Source organism: Bolinopsis microptera, chromosome 9 (assembly GCF_026151205.1).
Source record: "Bolinopsis microptera isolate Bmic1 chromosome 9, MBARI_Bmic_1.0, whole genome shotgun sequence".
NCBI lineage: Eukaryota > Metazoa > Ctenophora > Tentaculata > Lobata > Bolinopsidae > Bolinopsis > Bolinopsis microptera.
Genome location: NC_087080.1, coordinates 9,247,065 through 9,269,057, shown reverse-complemented (window position 1 = coordinate 9,269,057; position 21,993 = coordinate 9,247,065). Strand labels below are relative to the sequence as shown.

The window sequence follows — 21,993 nt, the reverse complement described above, 5'->3', positions numbered from 1 at the left end:
ACACCTAACTAGGAGACACCTAATTAATTTTCAACTTTACTACCAAGTTTATTTCTCCCAGGTTTACGCCCTTTACCTCCATGTCTGGAGGTCTATTAATAGCATTTTAACTCACTTTGACTGGGGTCACGTGACAGTGAGGTTATAGCATGACCTCTTAACCGTGTTGACGCATTAGTTAATACTCAATCGTGGTTTAAAGCTGAGAAATTTTGAGAATTGTGTTTTAACATAATATTATCTCTCAATTTCAGAAGAGTACGAGTTGCTAGTACAGGATGTGACGGTGTGCTACGGTTCAGACACCACTGTCAATATCAAGCTGGTCAAGAAGAGTGATCAATCCCCTTACGAGGTATTTTAATTTAATTTAAACCAATAATTGGTCTCCATGATAGGTTTTGTTAGAAGTATTTATCTGGCTAAATTCATAATAACTAAAACATAACGCTGTTGTTAAAAACCTGTCATCAACATATCATGCTGGTTATATAAATGCTTACAGCAAATTATGGACGACATACAAATCTATAAGAGTATGGGAAGCCTATGTTTTACATGAAAATATTTCGCCTCGAACACGCAGGAACAAATACATGCGCTAACAATTGACGTTCTCTTAACTTAATTAATAATACTTAAGAATCTCTACGTTCCTTATTTTACAGGAATTTATTATATAATCATATTAATCAAATGAAAGAATTTTAATTTAAGTAAACATAATATAAACATAACTAAGAATCAACCGACTCAAAATATTCTCCTTCCAGGGCAGCTACACGATAACGTGGCAGAGCCAGCCGTTCTACAACGTGGTCCGGACACTCAAACAGAACGAGCTCAGGATGTTCAACGTTAGGGAGTCTGGAGACTTGACTATCAGCGTGAAACAACTCAAGAAGTCTGAGACTATCAGGGTTATGGTTACACGTGAGTGAAATATCTTAGCGAAAAATTTTCGTGATAAAATGGAAGGACCTGCGAGATTTTTTCCATCTTTCAGAAATTTCCTGAACATTTACGAGAAAAAAATAGTTGGCTCTAACCTGAAGAAAATATAACATCGAAAATGTTCGCGCTGAATTAGATTATTATGGACCGACCTTCTATATGCAGATAGTTTACCAAAAAAAGTAACACTCGACTAATTTCAGAGAAAGAACATGTGAATTGCGAGGGCCCAGCCGTAGGTACGTCAAACTCAATCCCACACACCATACCAACCATGACACCTACTACAATAACCTCTACCCGACAACTCCCTACTTACACAGGAGACACTGTTTACACGACTGTGCGATCAACTACTCACACTAGTTTAATACGACCAACTACAGCTTCTTACACTCCACAGACTACTTTTAGCACCTCCTCAGTAGTGGATGAGGGGAGGACTACAATTTATACAGACACTATCTATAAAACATCAAGGACGTTACAGACATCCCGCGATATAATTGATGAAATTAGTAGTTCATCAAGTAATTCATATAAATCAATTCCAACAACAACGCCAAGGACGTTTTCAACAAATTCATTAACTATTTCCGCTGTCAGTTCAACAGGAAACACCATTATAATCAGGCCATCGTTAAAGTCTCATACTCCTCTATTATCAGAATCATCAGCGATGTTCAGTGTTTTATCATCAACAAGTTTGACAGATATTCGGGTAAGTAGCTGGAACACCCCTATAATTTCTTCTCTTGTTGATACGGGTAGACCAGATAACACAGCAGAACCTACATTTAGTAAAACCAAAACGACGTCGAGTGGGGGAAGTTTGTCGTTGTCGTCTTCCCTGGACAGATCGTCGTCGGTGTCATCGTCGACCACCAAGAAAAACGTGGATGGAGGTGGTGGAGCAAAAGGTGGTGATAATGAAACCACGAGCTCTTCCTCTTCGGTTTTATCATCCATCCCGACTGCAACGCCAACGACAGCAACAAGAACTGTCAGCAGTTCGTTTTCAACATCGTATGTGACAATTTCGTCGTCGCCCAGTTTGAGGACGAATACCGGCATGACGGAAACGTCTGCCGAACCGACGTCCACCAAATTTTCGTCATCAAAGACAGACAGTTCGTCTGTTACGAGCGGTAAGAGTGAAACATCCTCGACATCTTCCACTGATCAGGTGACAGACACGCGGGTGGAACCTGTCACGGGAAGCAGCCGAAAACCTGTCAGCACCTCATCAGAACCAACGATCAAGCTTACAGACAGATCAACATCTTCGCCATCGCTGCCATCAATACCGACAACTACTCCGATGACAATGTCGTCGTCATCAATGGGATCTTCGGTCACTGACAGGACGTCATCATACACCAAAACGTCGTCCTCAGAAGGGTCTTCGATCAGACTGGAATCCACGTCGTCAGCTGGAACATCCTTGACCATCAGTTCGGAAACAGCATCTTCTGAATCAGGAATATCTTCAAGCAGGAGCGATATTTCGAGTAGCCAGAGTTTGGAGACTTCCTCAATGTCGTCGTCTTTGGAGAAGTCGTCCTCGACAGGAGAGAGCTCGAGCAGTTCAGGTGTTTCAATGTCACCCGTCCCTACTGCGACCCCTACGACTGTGACCATGTCCGAGAGCTCATTTTCGACATCGTATCTTACCCTGTCTCCGACACTAACTTTGACGCCAAGTACAACCATGGCAACGTCATCGTTGGAGAGACAATCCACGGACACGGCGATATTGCCTTCTTCCTCTTTCGGTAGGTCATCGATGACCTCTTCATCCGATGAAGTGGCTTCCTCCTCGAGATCCTCGGTGAGCGAAAGCCGATCATCGTCATTTGAGTCATCGAGCAGTGTGTCGGAGGTGGAAGTGGTGACATCAAGTTCATCTGAGATGCCGTCGATCCCGACAACTACTCCGATGACAGTAACTTCGTCGGTGATTTTGACTTCATCTGAGAGCTCAAGTCAACAGAGCTCCGTGTCCTCAGAATTGACCACAAGTTCCTCGGAGGGGACTAGCTCCTCGGTTTCTTCTTCAGAATTAGTCGCCTCAACGACAATGAGACCAACGATACCGAACACGATAACTTTTTCACCTGGGAGGTCCACGGGGACCACAATGGCCGTAACAGAGTCGAAGTTTTCAGCATCAACAACCAGTTTGAAATACACAACGTCGTCGTTGAGTTCGAGTGAGGAGAGTTCGTCGTTGTCGTCTTCCCTGGACAGATCGTCGTCGGTGTCATCGTCGACCACCAAGAAAAACGTGGATGGAGGTGGTGGAGCAAAAGGTGGTGATAATGAAACCACGAGCTCTTCCTCTTCGGTTTTATCATCCATCCCGACTGCAACGCCAACGACAGCAACAAGAACTGTCAGCAGTTCGTTTTCAACATCGTATGTGACAATTTCGTCGTCGCCCAGTTTGAGGACGAATACCGGCATGACGGAAACGTCTGCCGAACCGACGTCCACCAAATTTTCGTCATCAAAGACAGACAGTTCGTCTGTTACGAGCGGTAAGAGTGAAACATCCTCGACATCTTCCACTGATCAGGTGACAGACACGCGGGTGGAACCTGTCACGGGAAGCAGCCGAAAACCTGTCAGCACCTCATCAGAACCAACGATCAAGCTTACAGACAGATCAACATCTTCGCCATCGCTGCCATCAATACCGACAACTACTCCGATGACAATGTCGTCGTCATCAATGGGATCTTCGGTCACTGACAGGACGTCATCATACACCAAAACGTCGTCCTCAGAAGGGTCTTCGATCAGACTGGAATCCACGTCGTCAGCTGGAACATCCTTGACCATCAGTTCGGAAACAGCATCTTCTGAATCAGGAATATCTTCAAGCAGGAGCGATATTTCGAGTAGCCAGAGTTTGGAGACTTCCTCAATGTCGTCGTCTTTGGAGAAGTCGTCCTCGACAGGAGAGAGCTCGAGCAGTTCAGGTGTTTCAATGTCACCCGTCCCTACTGCGACCCCTACGACTGTGACCATGTCCGAGAGCTCATTTTCGACATCGTATCTTACCCTGTCTCCGACACTAACTTTGACGCCAAGTACAACCATGGCAACGTCATCGGTGGAGAGACAATCCACGGACACGGTGATATTGCCTTCTTCCTCTTTCGGTAGGTCATCGATGACCTCTTCATCCGATGAAGTGGCTTCCTCCTCGAGATCCTCGGTGAGCGAAAGCCGATCATCGTCATTTGAGTCATCGAGCAGTGTGTCGGAGGTGGAAGTGGTGACATCAAGTTCATCTGAGATGCCGTCGATCCCGACAACTACTCCGATGACAGTAACTTCGTCGGTGATTTTGACTTCATCTGAGAGCTCAAGTCAACAGAGCTCCGTGTCCTCAGAATTGACCACAAGTTCCTCGGAGGGGACTAGCTCCTCGGTTTCTTCTTCAGAATTAGTCGCCTCAACGACAATGAGACCAACGATACCGAACACGATAACTTTTTCACCTGGGAGGTCCACGGGGACCACAATGGCCGTAACAGAGTCGAAGTTTTCAGCATCAACAACCAGTTTGAAATACACAACGTCGTCGTTGAGTTCGAGTGAGGAGAGTTCGTCGTTGTCGTCTTCCCTGGACAGATCGTCGTCGGTGTCATCGTCGACCACCAAGAAAAACGTGGATGGAGGTGGTGGAGCAAAAGGTGGTGATAATGAAACCACGAGCTCTTCCTCTTCGGTTTTATCATCCATCCCGACTGCAACGCCAACGACAGCAACAAGAACTGTCAGCAGTTCGTTTTCAACATCGTATGTGACAATTTCGTCGTCGCCCAGTTTGAGGACGAATACCGGCATGACGGAAACGTCTGCCGAACCGACGTCCACCAAATTTTCGTCATCAAAGACAGACAGTTCGTCTGTTACGAGCGGTAAGAGTGAAACATCCTCGACATCTTCCACTGATCAGGTGACAGACACGCGGGTGGAACCTGTCACGGGAAGCAGCCGAAAACCTGTCAGCACCTCATCAGAACCAACGATCAAGCTTACAGACAGATCAACATCTTCGCCATCGCTGCCATCAATACCGACAACTACTCCGATGACAATGTCGTCGTCATCAATGGGATCTTCGGTCACTGACAGGACGTCATCATACACCAAAACGTCGTCCTCAGAAGGGTCTTCGATCAGACTGGAATCCACGTCGTCAGCTGGAACATCCTTGACCATCAGTTCGGAAACAGCATCTTCTGAATCAGGAATATCTTCAAGCAGGAGCGATATTTCGAGTAGCCAGAGTTTGGAGACTTCCTCAATGTCGTCGTCTTTGGAGAAGTCGTCCTCGACAGGAGAGAGCTCGAGCAGTTCAGGTGTTTCAATGTCACCCGTCCCTACTGCGACCCCTACGACTGTGACCATGTCCGAGAGCTCATTTTCGACATCGTATCTTACCCTGTCTCCGACACTAACTTTGACGCCAAGTACAACCATGGCAACGTCATCGTTGGAGAGACAATCCACGGACACGGCGATATTGCCTTCTTCCTCTTTCGGTAGGTCATCGATGACCTCTTCATCCGATGAAGTGGCTTCCTCCTCGAGATCCTCGGTGAGCGAAAGCCGATCATCGTCATTTGAGTCATCGAGCAGTGTGTCGGAGGTGGAAGTGGTGACATCAAGTTCATCTGAGATGCCGTCGATCCCGACAACTACTCCGATGACAGTAACTTCGTCGGTGATTTTGACTTCATCTGAGAGCTCAAGTCAACAGAGCTCCGTGTCCTCAGAATTGACCACAAGTTCCTCGGAGGGGACTAGCTCCTCGGTTTCTTCTTCAGAATTAGTCGCCTCAACGACAATGAGACCAACGATACCGAACACGATAACTTTTTCACCTGGGAGGTCCACGGGGACCACAATGGCCGTAACAGAGTCGAAGTTTTCAGCATCAACAACCAGTTTGAAATACACAACGTCGTCGTTGAGTTCGAGTGAGGAGAGTTCGTCGTTGTCGTCTTCCCTGGACAGATCGTCGTCGGTGTCATCGTCGACCACCAAGAAAAACGTGGATGGAGGTGGTGGAGCAAAAGGTGGTGATAATGAAACCACGAGCTCTTCCTCTTCGGTTTTATCATCCATCCCGACTGCAACGCCAACGACAGCAACAAGAACTGTCAGCAGTTCGTTTTCAACATCGTATGTGACAATTTCGTCGTCGCCCAGTTTGAGGACGAATACCGGCATGACGGAAACGTCTGCCGAACCGACGTCCACCAAATTTTCGTCATCAAAGACAGACAGTTCGTCTGTTACGAGCGGTAAGAGTGAAACATCCTCGACATCTTCCACTGATCAGGTGACAGACACGCGGGTGGAACCTGTCACGGGAAGCAGCCGAAAACCTGTCAGCACCTCATCAGAACCAACGATCAAGCTTACAGACAGATCAACATCTTCGCCATCGCTGCCATCAATACCGACAACTACTCCGATGACAATGTCGTCGTCATCAATGGGATCTTCGGTCACTGACAGGTCGTCATCATACACCAAAACGTCGTCCTCAGAAGGGTCTTCGATCAGACTGGAATCCACGTCGTCAGCTGGAACATCCTTGACCATCAGTTCGGAAACAGCATCTTCTGAATCAGGAATATCTTCAAGCAGGAGCGATATTTCGAGTAGCCAGAGTTTGGAGACTTCCTCAATGTCGTCGTCTTTGGAGAAGTCGTCCTCGACAGGAGAGAGCTCGAGCAGTTCAGGTGTTTCAATGTCACCCGTCCCTACTGCGACCCCTACGACTGTGACCATGTCTGAGAGCTCATTTTCGACATCGTATCTTACCCTGTCTCCGACACTAACTTTGACGCCAAGTACAACCATGGCAACATCATCGGTGGAGAGACAATCCACGGACACGGTGATATTGCCTTCTTCCTCTTTCGGTAGGTCATCGATGACCTCTTCATCCGATGAAGTGGCTTCCTCCTCGAGATCCTCGGTGAGCGAAAGCCGATCATCGTCATTTGAGTCATCGAGCAGTGTGTCGGAGGTGGAAGTGGTGACATCAAGTTCATCTGAGATGCCGTCGATCCCGACAACTACTCCGATGACAGTAACTTCGTCGGTGATTTTGACTTCATCTGAGAGCTCAAGTCAACAGAGCTCCGTGTCCTCAGAATTGACCACAAGTTCCTCGGAGGGGACTAGCTCCTCGGTTTCTTCTTCAGAATTAGTCGCCTCAACGACAATGAGACCAACGATACCGAACACGATAACTTTTTCACCTGGGAGGTCCACGGGGACCACAATGGCCGTAACAGAGTCGAAGTTTTCAGCATCAACAACCAGTTTGAAATACACAACGTCGTCGTTGAGTTCGAGTGAGGAGAGTTCGTCGTTGTCGTCTTCCCTGGACAGATCGTCGTCGGTGTCATCGTCGACCACCAAGAAAAACGTGGATGGAGGTGGTGGAGCAAAAGGTGGTGATAATGAAACCACGAGCTCTTCCTCTTCGGTTTTATCATCCATCCCGACTGCAACGCCAACGACAGCAACAAGAACTGTCAGCAGTTCGTTTTCAACATCGTATGTGACAATTTCGTCGTCGCCCAGTTTGAGGACGAATACCGGCATGACGGAAACGTCTGCCGAACCGACGTCCACCAAATTTTCGTCATCAAAGACAGACAGTTCGTCTGTTACGAGCGGTAAGAGTGAAACATCCTCGACATCTTCCACTGATCAGGTGACAGACACGCGGGTGGAACCTGTCACGGGAAGCAGCCGAAAACCTGTCAGCACCTCATCAGAACCAACGATCAAGCTTACAGACAGATCAACATCTTCGCCATCGCTGCCATCAATACCGACAACTACTCCGATGACAATGTCGTCGTCATCAATGGGATCTTCGGTCACTGACAGGACGTCATCATACACCAAAACGTCGTCCTCAGAAGGGTCTTCGATCAGACTGGAATCCACGTCGTCAGCTGGAACATCCTTGACCATCAGTTCGGAAACAGCATCTTCTGAATCAGGAATATCTTCAAGCAGGAGCGATATTTCGAGTAGCCAGAGTTTGGAGACTTCCTCAATGTCGTCGTCTTTGGAGAAGTCGTCCTCGACAGGAGAGAGCTCGAGCAGTTCAGGTGTTTCAATGTCACCCGTCCCTACTGCGACCCCTACGACTGTGACCATGTCCGAGAGCTCATTTTCGACATCGTATCTTACCCTGTCTCCGACACTAACTTTGACGCCAAGTACAACCATGGCAACGTCATCGGTGGAGAGACAATCCACGGACACGGTGATATTGCCTTCTTCCTCTTTCGGTAGGTCATCGATGACCTCTTCATCCGATGAAGTGGCTTCCTCCTCGAGATCCTCGGTGAGCGAAAGCCGATCATCGTCATTTGAGTCATCGAGCAGTGTGTCGGAGGTGGAAGTGGTGACATCAAGTTCATCTGAGATGCCGTCGATCCCGACAACTACTCCGATGACAGTAACTTCGTCGGTGATTTTGACTTCATCTGAGAGCTCAAGTCAACAGAGCTCCGTGTCCTCAGAATTGACCACAAGTTCCTCGGAGGGGACTAGCTCCTCGGTTTCTTCTTCAGAATTAGTCGCCTCAACGACAATGAGACCAACGATACCGAACACGATAACTTTTTCACCTGGGAGGTCCACGGGGACCACAATGGCCGTAACAGAGTCGAAGTTTTCAGCATCAACAACCAGTTTGAAATACACAACGTCGTCGTTGAGTTCGAGTGAGGAGAGTTCGTCGTTGTCGTCTTCCCTGGACAGATCGTCGTCGGTGTCATCGTCGACCACCAAGAAAAACGTGGATGGAGGTGGTGGAGGAAAGGGTGGTGATAATGAAACCACGAGCTCTTCCTCTTCGGTTTTATCATCCATCCCGACTGCAACGCCAACGACAGCAACAAGAACTGTCAGCAGTTCGTTTTCAACATCGTATGTGACAATGTCGTCGTCGCCCAGTTTGAGGACGAATACCGGTATGACGGAAACGTCTGCCGAACCGACGTCCACCAAATTTTCGTCATCAAAGACAGACAGTTCGTCTGTTACGAGAGGTAAGAGTGAAACATCCTCGATATCTTCAACTGATCAGGTGACAGACACGCAGGTGGAACCTGTCACGGGAAGCAGCCGAAAACCTGTCAGCACCTCATCAGAACCAACGATCAAGCTTACAGACAGATCAACATCTTCGCCATCGCTGCCATCAATACCGACAACTACTCCGATGACAATGTCGTCGTCATCAATGGGATCTTCGGTCACTGACAGGTCGTCATCATACACCAAAACGTCGTCCTCAGAAGGGTCTTCGATCAGACTGGAATCCACGTCGTCAGCTGGAACATCCTTGACCATCAGTTCGGAAACAGCATCTTCTGAATCAGGAATATCTTCAAGCAGGAGCGATATTTCGAGTAGCCAGAGTTTGGAGACTTCCTCAATGTCGTCGTCTTTGGAGAAGTCGTCCTCGACAGGAGAGAGCTCGAGCAGTTCAGGTGTTTCAATGTCACCCGTCCCTACTGCGACCCCTACGACTGTGACCATGTCCGAGAGCTCATTTTCGACATCGTATCTTACCCTGTCTCCGACACTAACTTTGACGCCAAGTACAACCATGGCAACGTCATCGGTGGAGAGACAATCCACGGACACGGTGATATTGCCTTCTTCCTCTTTCGGTAGGTCATCGATAACCTCTTCATCCGATGAAGTGGCTTCCTCCTCGAGATCTTCGGTGAGCGAAAGCCGATCAACGTCATTTGAGTCATCGAGCAGTGTGTCGGAGGTGGAAGTGGTGACATCAAGTTCATCTGAGATGCCGTCGATCCCGACAACTACTCCGATGACAGTAACTTCGTCGGTGATTTTGACTTCATCTGAGAGCTCAAGTCAACAGAGCTCCGTGTCCTCAGAATTGACCACAAGTTCCTCGGAGGGGACTAGCTCCTCGGTTTCTTCTTCAGAATTAGTCGCCTCAACGACAATGAGACCAACGATACCGAACACGATAACTTTTTCACCTGGGAGGTCCACGGGGACCACAATGGCCGTAACAGAGTCGAAGTTTTCAGCATCAACAACCAGTTTGAAATACACAACGTCGTCGTTGAGTTCGAGTGAGGAGAGTTCGTCGTTGTCGTCTTCCCTGGACAGATCGTCGTCGGTGTCATCGTCGACCACCAAGAAAAACGTGGATGGAGGTGGTGGAGGAAAGGGTGGTGATAATGAAACCACGAGCTCTTCCTCTTCGGTTTTATCATCCATCCCGACTGCAACGCCAACGACAGCAACAAGAACTGTCAGCAGTTCGTTTTCAACATCGTATGTGAAAATGTCGTCGTCGCCCAGTTTGAGGACGAATACCGGTATGACGGAAACGTCTGCCGAACCGACGTCCACCAAATTTTCGTCATCAAAGACAGACAGTTCGTCTGTTACGAGAGGTAAGAGTGAAACATCCTCGATATCTTCAACTGATCAGGTGACAGACACGCAGGTGGAACCTGTCACGGGAAGCAGCCGAAAACCTGTCAGCAGCTCATCAGAACCAACGATCAAGCTTACAGACAGATCGACATCTTCGCCATCGTTGCCATCAATACCGACAACTACTCCGATGACAATGTCGTCGTCATCAATGGGATCTTCGGTCACTGACAGGACGTCATCATACACCAAAACGTCGTCCTCAGAAGGGTCTTCGATCAGACTGAAATCCACGTCGTCAGCTGGAACATCCTTGACCATCAGTTCGGAAACAGCATCTTCTGAATCAGGAATATCTTCAAGCATGAGCGATATGTCGAGTAGCCAGAGTTTGGAGACTTATTCAGTGTCATCGTCTTTGGAGAAGTCTTCCTCGACAGGAGAGAGCTCGAGCAGCTCAGCCGTTTCGACATCATCTGACCAGACAAGGGAGAGTTCCAACTCCTTGATTGTATCCGAATCCTTTTCATTACCCTCGATACCGACAACTTCGGTGATTTTATCTGCAACGTCCGAGTCTCCTACGAAAGTTTCAACAAAAGATGTATTGTCTTCAAGTCTTCGTTCCAGTATTGATACTTTGTCAAGCATTTCATCCCGTCTTTCACTGTCAATATCTTCTTTTTCATCGACGTTTGCCACGTCATCACCGATACCTTTTACATCCATTAAATCGTCATCATTTACATATGCATCTAAATCTTCTTTGACTTTGCCAAATGTTTTACTCACGACTTTGGTTTTAAAATCAACGCGACAGTCTTCTATAACCACGACTAAGCCAGCTTTGACTGCGACTGACTTGACTCATGGTACTTCAACGACCATGTACTCAACTTACACTGACCCTGACCTTTCAAGATCTAGTGAGTTTTAGATAACATTTAATTGTAACCAGATATAGGTATGTACCTATAATATTGATAATTTACTAGTTTTTCTCACTTTTTGAGGAGTATTCCGAGTGTCGAAGGACTTAATCCATTTCATTTCAGATACTGTCCTGTCATCACAATATACTGAAGTGTCTACTAGATCTAGGCTTACTGTTATTCCTTCGTACGAACCCAATACCTCTGAGGAACCTATTGTTACTGACTCTGCTGTAAAGGAGGTTACCTCTTCTCCCATGGTAAGAACAGTTGTATATTCTTAAATAATCGACGAAACATTTGCTCTTTTGACTATCAATTAATGGATCCCAATCAGACTATCATGCCTTAGAAATTCGCATTTTATGCTGTTAATCTTGCTAGTTTGCTGCCTCACATCACAATCTGACATTTCAGAAGACACCTAAACCCTCTGATGACGGTGAAGTTACTAAGGTTCTGACTACATCTCGAATGAAGCCAGCGACGACGAGTGGCAAAGGCGAAGAAGTAACATCCAAACTGGACTCGAAAACAACTTCCCGAGGAGGCGATGGCAAATCTACGGAGTCTAAACAGTACTCAACTGAACAACCTGATGAGCAGACCACTTCCCCACCTACAGACCGTTCTGCTGAATCAGAGGGACAGAAAGCGACCTCTTCTCAACCTGATATCGGCACAACTGACTCAAACAAAGAGAAGACTTCTCCGCCCACAATCAGCTCTGGATCAAACAAAGAAAAACCGACCTCTTCCAAACCTGATATCGGCACAACTGATTCAAACAAAGAGAAAGCGACCTCTTCCAAACCTGATGTCAGCACAACTGATTCAAACAAAGAGAAACCAACCTCTTCCAAACCTGATATCGGCACAACTGATTCAAACAAACAGAAAACTTCTCCGCCCACAATCAGCTCTGGATCAAACAAAGAGAAACCGACCTCTTCCAAACCTGATATCGGCACAACAGATTCAAACAAACAGAAGAAGACCACCTCTCCACCTACAGTCCGCTCTACGAACTCTGATGAGAAGATTCCTTACACCACCGGACCAGGTGTGATCACTGGTGTGACCACATCAAAAGGACCTGATATAAGTACTACTGCTGAACCGGTTACCAAGGTGACAGTCACCCCACCTGTAGTGCCCTCCTCTTCTGCTCTTGAGAGTGAGTGCTTTACTTTCACTTTCTTTTTAGTTGGATCATAAGCTGTAAAATAGTTTTGATTCTAAGCCAATTTAAAATGTGGTAATACACACTAGGCGAGTTATTCTCTTTAAGTTTTCGCACAAAACTTTGACTTGATCCTATGATTTACAATTTGTAATTGCTCCTAACACGTAGCACCCCGTTCGTCAGATGTGTACCTACAGTTCACAGTGCAACCTAACGATGTGGACACGTTTGCTGGTCTAACAGTCAGACTGGATTGTGCTGCTCAGGGCAAACCTCTCCCCATCAGGGTCTTCTGGCTCATCGGTTAGTCTACTCGCAAGTCAAGCAACACGCTCAAACAAAATTGGCAGGGAATTTAGCATTTCTTTAAATGATTTTTTCAGTTTCCTAAGTCCAGAAAGTTTGGATGAACAGCGGGTAAAATTTGTAATAAGTTTATAAACATGAAGTATAAATACCTTTCATCTCAATATTTCTCCCTAAAACCAGGAAACCGAATGTTGACAAACAGCAGTGATGTGATCCTGCACGGTAACGGTAGTCTTGTGCTGCACAACGTAGCAGCTGAAGATTCCGGTAACTACGCGTGTATCGCGGAGAATGGTGATCTCAGCATCTTGGCCAACGCTCACGTTAATGTTAACAGTAAGTTTATTAATGTCTACTTTATCTATTTATCGAGTATCTATTTTTTTAATTCATTTAATATTTTTAATTTAAAAAAATTTAACTTGCTATCACTAGGGGTATCCCTCAAATAAATTAAGTGATCATTACATGAGTTGCACTATCGTTAACACTTTGTTTTTCAGTTCCAAAGTTTGTTGGTGTTGATGTTGAAGGGAACCTGTTTGTAAAGGACGCAATCAAGGACTCTTGCAGAGAAATCCCTTCATCCCACAAATTCAAGGTGAAATTAATTTAAAGACAGACACAAATTTCAATTCTAAATTTTTTACATTGCCTCGTCCGGAATATAAACTATTGATGGAAAATCTTTTATCCTTTCAGTTTTTATATTTCGTAATATTTTCCAGGCGATCACTGCACATCCCGGAAGTGGACAGCTCTACGGAGTGGATGATGCGGGAGCCCTGTGGGTCGCTGACTCCTTCCTAGGACCATTCACCCAGGATGATACTTTACCCGCTAAGTAAGTCAGTCATGACCATATAAGGGCATCAGGTGACAAGTTGCTCCGGTGTCGCATGTTCTTAAGTTAAGACAGTTTCATGTAATAGTTCGTTGGTATTAAGATAATGACGGTGTTTAAGTTAATCAAGTTATATAATAATTTGTTTTTACAGTTGTTCACTTATCTACAGGGTAACACTAAAAGACGTGGCTGTAGGACCAGGTGACGTGCTGTATGCTATTGATAAACCTGGTAACCTCTGGACAAAACTCAACTCTAAATCTTGGAAACGAGTGAGTTTGCGGCTATATATAAATTTATTGATCAAAAGTTCGCTTCTATAACACTATTAATTACACGATGACCTATCGGTGTTATCCACTTCCATATTAATTTTTCTGCCTCAATAAAAATACAACTCCGTTAAACTTTAAAACAACTCAGGTAAAGAACACGGGTGGGAAATACAGGAGCATCTCATTCTTCAACACCGGAGAGCTTCTAGCTGTGGTTCTGGATTACAAGGTATATCAGGACAAATTAGACTTTTCAGCTTCTCATTTCCCCTCATGGAAACCATAACAGTTGCGCTGGAAAGTTTTCCCACTATGCAGGAAAGTCTCACACTTTTTTGGTTGACAATACTATTTTGTTGAGAAGTGTTCGGTAATTCGAAATAAAGATTTTTAACCGTCATTTCCACAGTTGATGCAGAAATCGTCAGCTGATGTCAAGTCAGCTTGGAAAGGACACATCTCTGTACCTTTCAAACTAAACCACGTGGCCGTGTATGATAACAAAATACTTGGTTAGTCTCTTAATCTTAATATCACAGTAACCATGCCATTATTACTCTAGTAAAATAGTGTACATAGAAATTTAAATCAAGATTTCGTGAAAGAGTTTCCAATCGAGGTTATACAATTTCATGATACAACTTTCGACCATATAAAAACTATCTAAAAAAGAAGAAGTACCACTTACAGTTCTTATTAAGATATTAAACTTGCTGTCTCCCAACAGGAATAACTTCTTCAAACGAGCTGGTGTACCGGAACCAGAAGAACGCTTGGGTGAAACCAGCGTCTTCCTGTCCACTAGTAGCCATAACACCCATCACCATAGACTCCATACGTAAGTAACTCACATCACCATAGACTCCATACGTAAGTAACTCACATCACCATAGACTCCATACGTAAGTAACTCACATCACCATAGACTCCATACGTAAGTAACTCACATCACCATACACTACATACGTAAGTAACTCACATCACCATAGACTCCATACGTAAGTAACTCACATCACCATAGACTCCATACGTAAGTAACTCACATCACCATAGACTCCATACGTAAGTAACTCACATCACCATAGACTCCATACGTAAGTAACTCACATCACCATAGACTCCATACGTAAGTAACTCACATCACCATAGACTCCATACGTAAGTAACTCACATCGCCATAGACTCCATACGTAAGTAACTCACATCACCATAGACTCCATACGTAAGTAACACACATCACCATAGACTCCATACGCAAGTAACTCACATCACCATAGACTCCATACGTAAGTAACTCACATCACCATAGACTCCATACGTAAGTAACTCACATCCGTGACTTTCATATTAGCTGGATCTTTAGAATCTGTCATATACATTCAATTCATTTCAACTTGAAGCCGGAAAAATATGTAAATAAATGAATTCGCGCCATTTTCCAAGTTAAGAAGTATATCCAACCTTGCTAAAACATGTTCAACATGTTCAACATATTCAACATGCTCTCACTCCTCCCTCCCCTTTGTAGCGCTATCAGAACCGGAGATAACCTCGTTCAGCGGAGTGGACCTAGTGGTACCTGTAGGAGCAAGTGTTACCCTGACTTGTACTGTGTTCGGTATTCCTACCCCTACTACTGTCATACAACCCAGTCCTGCTCAGGTAACCAGTATAACTCATACTTTATCCTATACATTAGTATACATTGTACATTGTACATTGTACATTAGGGGAAAGATGTGCATTTCTACATCTCTTCTATCACACCCCAGTAGATTTATCATAATAACCCTTTCTTTTTTTCTCTTTTTTTTTTCTTTTCTTCTTTTTGTTCTTTTAATAATTATTAATAACTTAATTAACTTAATAACCCTCCAGGCGAGCTACGAGCCCCAGAACACAGTGTCCAGCACAGTGTCCACAGTCCAGATATTCCACGACCTGACCTCGTCCCAACACTACGAGTGTCTTGCTGTCAGTCCTGCTGGAACTGACTCAGAGGTCATTCATGTGGTCGTATACGGTAAGAACCTTAAAGTTGTCTACCCTAATGTCGACCCTAATGTCTACCCTAATGTCTACCCTAATGTCTACCCTAATTTCTACCCTAATGTCTACCCTAATGTCTACCCTAATGTCTACCCTAATGTCTACCCTAATGTCTACCCTAATGTCTACCCTAATGTCTACCCTAATGTCTACCCTAATGTCTACCCTAATGTCTACCCTAATGTCTACCCTAATGTCTACCCTAATGTCTAGCTTAATGTCTATTGTCTACCCTTAGTGATGAGGCTTCTTAGATAACGCCAAGATCTGAAATCCATCTGCATCTGACTGACCGAGTTTTAACCATTCCCCACTAATTATGATCGTCATTCCCAACAATTTACAAGTGACACGGTAAAAAACTAACCTGATAATCATGAATTGTTCCCTCCGCAGAACCACTTGAATGGGAGACCGAGCTATCAGACACTACAGTTGTGTACACTGACGAGCCTAGCAGTTTCGTGGGTGTTCCTAACATTGAGACTGGAGCTACCATAAACTGGTTCATCAACGATAAACCTGTTCTTGATGTACAGGTAACTTTGAGTGGTCTTGGTTTATCTTAGCCTGTTATTTGATGTTCAGGATCTGATAGTGAAACATGAACCTTTTTAATTTCGAGTTCTTTTACAACAAAAGTTGGCAGATGACCAGCAATACAGTTGATAACTTATCTCTACCTGTTCCCAGAATGAGACTCATGTGTCTCTAAACGTCTCAAACGGAGACACGGTGCGGTGTGAGGTAGAGACTCCCTATGATAAGATTGTCTCCGAAACAACTGTTGTCGTTATAGGTGAGTTCTGGAGTCGGACCCCCTATTATCGTGATGATACCACATAAGGAAAATATTTGCTAATATATTTCTTGCCTTACTATTTGCTACAATTCTTATCTGATCATTGAACCTTTATATTTCCTTCTCCTCAGACCTACCATTGGTGGGTATTATAGACGGTAGTGTGCACATCTGCACCAACGGTGAGTGGGTGAGGATAGACGAAGATGAAGATACCAAGTTGAAGTACATTACTACTGGTCACAATGGTAGCTTCAGGTACGCCTCTTAAAACGGAAATAAAATGAAAATTTATATTGAATAAATAACCTAAATAAGTTATCATGGCAAACTGTTCAGATCATATTTTAAAACATGATTTCAATTTCAGAGGAATTGAACTGGGTACAGACTCCTTGATAACCAAGAAGAACATATCTGAGAGCTGGGAACCCCTCAACATGTGCTGTTATTCTGCTGTTGCTTCAGTCGGTAAGTAATTTCTGCGGTACTTTCCTTCAAATTAACCGGTGTTTTACTGCCGCCGTATAGATATTATTACAATGTCAAAATAATATGCTTTACCTCACAACAACTAATATTAACTATAATACCATCTAACGAACCTCCACCCCACCAGACTCAGCAACAGCCGCCTCCTTCTCCTTCTCCCCCGACTCTGAAGTCTACCTAGTAGTCCGCTCCTCCTCTCTCTCCCTGCTATCTGCTGACGGTGCTACTCTCGACCTGCCTTCCCTTGATGACGTCATCAACGTGGCAGTCAGGGAGGGAGTGGTACTTGCTGTTAACGGAGAGTACCGACTGTTTGTGTTAAAGAAACAGAGGGTTTGGCAAGAGGTAGGGGAACATCACGACACGATTATCCGACTAGCGAATATTCATTTATATTTATTCAGAAGCTTTAAAAGTTGAAACGACATAGCATGTCGAATTGGGTTAATTTTGGGTTAAATCAAATCAAGTCAAACAATTATGAGACAAACATAATCACATGTCATCATAAATATTTCTACAAACATTTTTAAATTAAGATTATTTACCAACATATGTTTGATTCAGGTTTCTCTGCCCTTCCGTCCGTTAACAATCCACTACTCGGTACCGACCAAACAATGGCTTGCTGTAGATAGTGAGACTCGTGACGTATACCTGGCTGATGATGACGTAGTTGATGACGTAAGCTCGCTATCCTGGTTTAAATCAGATAGATGCAGTGGTAGTGATGGTGCTATGGGGATACCAGTTGATGGAGTCGGTTAGTTCTAATGTTTTCTGGCTTTTTGTAGCCTCTTGATTAGATAATTAGAAGTCGATTAGAAGCACATGTTCAAACAAAACAAGCTTTAAAGTTATCAGCGGACATTTTTTTCAAAACAAAAATCCCCTCCCAGCCCAGCACCATCCCCAATTAAACGAGAATTGCCAACCCCAAATATCTCTACAAGGAGGTGATCACCCTGTACAGCTGTACTGCACGTGCTACTTGCTGCACGTGACCTGCATCACGTGACCTGCATCACGTGACCTGCATCACGTGCAGCACGCGTTACTTCGCATGTGTTTCTTATTTGCGGCATGGCATGAACAAACACCAACCTAGGCTATCTCGTGGAGGGCCACTAGATCTTTAGAATGAAAATAACTTATCTTCAGAGGTTTTCTGATATGATATATAGAGTAATATGCGGCTGATTGCTTATGCAGGAATGACCTCTGCAGGACCGGCAACCCCCGCAGAGGTTCCAATAACCCCATACACTAAATTTTAGACCAGTTATCTTTAATTTAATTTTATCCTCGTGAAGAAACAGTTTTACAGTTTACACCCAACTTCATTGATAATTAAAAGATTAAAGAGATAATAATCACAGCTGATTGAATTCCCCTGTTATTATTATTGAGTTTGTGGTCTTTGGCTCTCACACTGATTCTGCATTTTTCCTCAGTTCTGAAAATGAAAGGAACTCATTCGTCACGCAGAATAATACCACAAATTTAAGAGCTCCTTCTTAGCGGTTATTTCCGAGAACTGCTGCCTGTTTTGCATTGTATTCTTGCCATTTCAAAATTTTAATTCTGCAACTCTTATTCCCACGCAGCCTTATCAGTTTAGACAAAAGATCAGATATCGTGCTGGCTAACCGATACAAATGTTAAAACTTAAATTAGATGTATTCTCGCGGCTATCTATGCGGCCGTCATTGATTAAGTATCTCCTTATTAATACTTGTTCGATTTTTGCACATTCTTGCGAAGTAGCAGAGTACTGCTAAATTGGAGAATCGTATTGTGGTCACACTTCTTCACTCCTCCTATGACATTGTGGGTCCTCTTCCGGGGCATTTTCTATTTCTAGTTCATTTCAACCACAGGAGTGTCGGCATTCCACGAATGCCATTTAAACTGTGGTTTTACTTCTTTGATCAGGGAACAGCCCTTGCTTTTTTGCTCTCAATGCCACCTAGTACGCTACCTTTTGTTAGCCAGATGCCAGATTCACACTACTTCAAAGACAAAACATGTTGCCGATTACTTTTAAAAGTTGACACGATATTGCACTGCAGCCTTTATTTTATACAAACAAACTCAGCACTTCATGCTTCACTTCCCAACATGTGCTTGTTAACAGTAATATAAGATATTTTAAGTGATCACTAGAGAGATGATAGCATCCTTATTAGATTCTTTAGCCAACTTATAGAGCAGATTTCCAGATTTTGTGTCAATTGTACTAATACCGATCTTGATGCTTATTACAGTTTTATCTGCTATCAGGTAATGCATTTTTATTAGATAAGCCCCTTCAGTCTCATCTTAGTTGCAAACAAGACAGACAGGTGCGAATTGATCATATCTCAAGTAATCCCACTCCTTCTATTTTATTTTATCTGTGCCCAACTTACGTCAATGCTTCAATGCTTCATTGTGCTTTATGATGCTTAATTATGCCTTATTATTCGTCATTATTTATTTTCACTTGATCCCCACTTTCCCTTAATGCCGCTAAAAAGTTTCCTCTGAAGCAGTAGTGAAACTACTGCAATAGTTCATGCTTTAGTGCCAAGAGCGGAACAACTTGACACGAACTGGAGTGTTCCCTAGATTTAGCATGCGACTGCAAACCATTCCCACAATGTTTCACAACATTTGAATGCGATCACAAATAAAGATAAAAAGTCTGCTGTACTCCAAGCATGGCGTCTGCTGTTGGAGACTTCACTTTATCCTCCACGCATGCAGAATAATTGCTGCGTAACTTTGGCTGTTTAACGATCTTGAAGGAAACTATCGATACTTTTTATCAGTTTAAATGTATGGATTTGAGCGTTTATTTTAATTTATTTTAATCTGCTTTTTGAACGCAACTTTAACAAGTACGCAGCACTTACAGTAGTGCTCATGTGACTGGATGGAAATGATGATAAAAAGAGAGAGGCATGCTAGTCATTTTGCTGATACTATGCCTTCTTGATCTTACATTTTCTTCTTACATTTCGCTCACTTCTAATATAGGTACAACTTTGCTTTTTTAGAGTTTTGGATAAAATCATATTTTCAATCGTTTATCACAACAGTATAACAGTCTGCATCCGATGCCTGTGAAATGGTTGATATCCTATTCAAAATAAAGTGAAATAAAGTGAAATAGAGTGAAATTTAACCACATCCCCCCTCAGAACGAGCTCCGTCTATAATCTCACTGAACCCCGACGAAGAACTGCCAGTAGGAACTGACTATACTCTGATACTTGTTGTTGATGCATTCCCTCCACCGACTATCATCATCAAACATGTTGATAAAACAGGTGGGTCTTTAACAAATATGTATAACCCCTCGATTGATTTTTAAAAAGTAACATATAAAAAACGTATGCTTTCCATTTTATTTGATAAATCATGACTATCATAACCTGTTTACCATTGACTGTACAATAACTTACCCCAGGAAAAGAAACGATTATTGTTGAAGAAATCACCGACAACATGGTCAGTGTAACTGTGCATGAGATAGAGGGTGTGGAACTAGGAGATGGTGGAGTGTTCATCTGCATCGCTGAGAACAAACTTGGTGGTGATGAGAGCAGGACTACATTAACTGTTGGATGTAAGAAGAAAACACTTTATTAAATACCAAGATCACACAGAACACACTTTTTTAAATACCAAGATCACACAAAAGACACTATAAAACGCCAAGATTACACAAAAATATCATCCTCAAAAAATCATCATACTTTATTTTGATAGATAGTGAAACATTTCTAATGTCCGAACATTTCAGCGGCTCCAGAGTTCGAAGTGAAGCCCCAGAGCGTGGTAACATCAGACCCACAGCAGGTTAACCTCCTGTGTATAGCTAAGGGTACACCCACCCCTGAGATCACCTGGTACTTCAACGGAGACAAGATAGATGACGTGGTGGGTAGTTTTCTTTTTTAATGTTCTTCAGTCTACATTCAGGCGGTACTCATCCTTCATTATGGTTCATTTATTTTCTAAAAAAGTAAACATCTCACCAAATCTCATTTTTAGAGTGCGCCTGGCTACCTACTGTCGTTTGTGATGACTGAAGAAACCACTGGAATCTACAGTTGTGTAGCTAAAAACACTTTCGGTACTATCACAGCTGAAGCTAAAACTTCTATCGAAGGTAAGAGGGCTTTATTGTACGCGGTAAACATTTATAAAATAGCTATAAAATCCCCGGCAGAAAATGTTGGTTAAATTTTGGGTTTTATTTTGTTTATTGTACACGGTGAGCATTTATAAAATAGCCACGAAATCTCGTAATAAAATTAAATATCATGCCCGATCAAGTTTTTTACTATTCCAGAAGTCTCCTGCTGAAAATCTTGGCTAGTTAAATAGGGCCGCCGGACAAATTAGGTCCAGCAAGGTATTTCAGCATTTTCCAGAACAACTCATACCGTTTTACCGCTTACTACAATATTAAGATCTCCAAACGTTTCAGATCCTGTAATCATTGGAGTAGAAGACGACAGTCTGTTTAAGCAACCGGTCAACTCCTCCTGCCAGATGGTGGACTCTGTGTCCTTGTACCTTGATGTAGCAGGTACCACAATTAGACTAATCTTGTGAAATCAGAAATTTGGTGATATCGGATAACTATATATCTGCTCAAATTGAGTTTTTAC

The 21,993-nt window shown here is 43.7% G+C and overlaps 4 protein-coding genes across 9 annotated transcripts in view; 3 read left to right on the top strand and 1 right to left on the bottom strand.

The window, feature by feature from the left end:
* The window catches only part of LOC134820871 (uncharacterized), a 1,079,557-nt gene that overhangs the window by 967,717 nt on the left and 89,847 nt on the right, over window positions 1–21,993 (bottom strand). The gene's annotated exons all lie outside the window — the stretch shown is intronic.
* The window catches only part of LOC134820861 (hemicentin-1-like), an 81,796-nt gene that overhangs the window by 9,399 nt on the left and 50,404 nt on the right, over window positions 1–21,993 (top strand). For 5 of the 6 annotated variants that reach the window (XM_063831505.1, XM_063831504.1, XM_063831502.1 and 2 more), the window contains 27 exons: window positions 255–355; window positions 774–933; window positions 1,158–1,193; window positions 11,493–11,629; window positions 11,787–12,546; window positions 12,739–12,858; window positions 13,045–13,200; window positions 13,368–13,465; window positions 13,593–13,708; window positions 13,881–13,983; window positions 14,135–14,215; window positions 14,396–14,498; window positions 14,714–14,824; window positions 15,515–15,648; window positions 15,865–16,009; window positions 16,432–16,574; window positions 16,729–16,834; window positions 16,969–17,095; window positions 17,208–17,308; window positions 17,457–17,674; window positions 17,897–18,092; window positions 18,229–18,285; window positions 20,515–20,643; window positions 20,784–20,942; window positions 21,120–21,256; window positions 21,371–21,488; window positions 21,810–21,911. In XM_063831505.1, the coding sequence (XP_063687575.1) occupies window positions 255–355; window positions 774–933; window positions 1,158–1,193; window positions 11,493–11,629; window positions 11,787–12,546; window positions 12,739–12,858; window positions 13,045–13,200; window positions 13,368–13,465; window positions 13,593–13,708; window positions 13,881–13,983; window positions 14,135–14,215; window positions 14,396–14,498; window positions 14,714–14,824; window positions 15,515–15,648; window positions 15,865–16,009; window positions 16,432–16,574; window positions 16,729–16,834; window positions 16,969–17,095; window positions 17,208–17,308; window positions 17,457–17,674; window positions 17,897–18,092; window positions 18,229–18,285; window positions 20,515–20,643; window positions 20,784–20,942; window positions 21,120–21,256; window positions 21,371–21,488; window positions 21,810–21,911 (3,954 nt within the window). The remainder of the gene's footprint in view (window positions 1–254; window positions 356–773; window positions 934–1,157; window positions 1,194–11,492; window positions 11,630–11,786; window positions 12,547–12,738; window positions 12,859–13,044; window positions 13,201–13,367; window positions 13,466–13,592; window positions 13,709–13,880; window positions 13,984–14,134; window positions 14,216–14,395; window positions 14,499–14,713; window positions 14,825–15,514; window positions 15,649–15,864; window positions 16,010–16,431; window positions 16,575–16,728; window positions 16,835–16,968; window positions 17,096–17,207; window positions 17,309–17,456; window positions 17,675–17,896; window positions 18,093–18,228; window positions 18,286–20,514; window positions 20,644–20,783; window positions 20,943–21,119; window positions 21,257–21,370; window positions 21,489–21,809; window positions 21,912–21,993) is intronic. The other variant, XM_063831503.1, reaches the window with a different exon arrangement.
* LOC134821002 (uncharacterized) lies at window positions 1,634–2,671 on the top strand (the record flags this gene model as incomplete). The annotated part of the gene is made up of 1 exon (XM_063831668.1): window positions 1,634–2,671. A coding segment is annotated over exon 1 (1,038 nt), but the record flags the coding sequence as incomplete, so codon positions are not given.
* LOC134821000 (serine-rich adhesin for platelets-like) lies at window positions 2,742–10,458 on the top strand. Its single transcript, XM_063831666.1, has 2 exons — window positions 2,742–10,261; window positions 10,360–10,458. The coding sequence occupies exons 1-2, from the start codon at window positions 2,867–2,869 to the stop codon at window positions 10,456–10,458; spliced, it is 7,494 nt and encodes a 2,497-aa protein (XP_063687736.1). The 5' UTR covers window positions 2,742–2,866.

Excerpts from the sequence above, each read along its gene's own strand:
- LOC134821000 (XM_063831666.1), top strand. The coding sequence starts at position 2,867 with ATGCCGTCGATCCCGACAACTACTCCGATGACAGTAACTTCGTCGGTG. Across the intron at positions 10,262-10,359 it reads CCACGAGCTCTTCCTCTTCG|TTTGAGGACGAATACCGGTA; the intron begins GTTTTATCATCC and ends GTCGTCGCCCAG.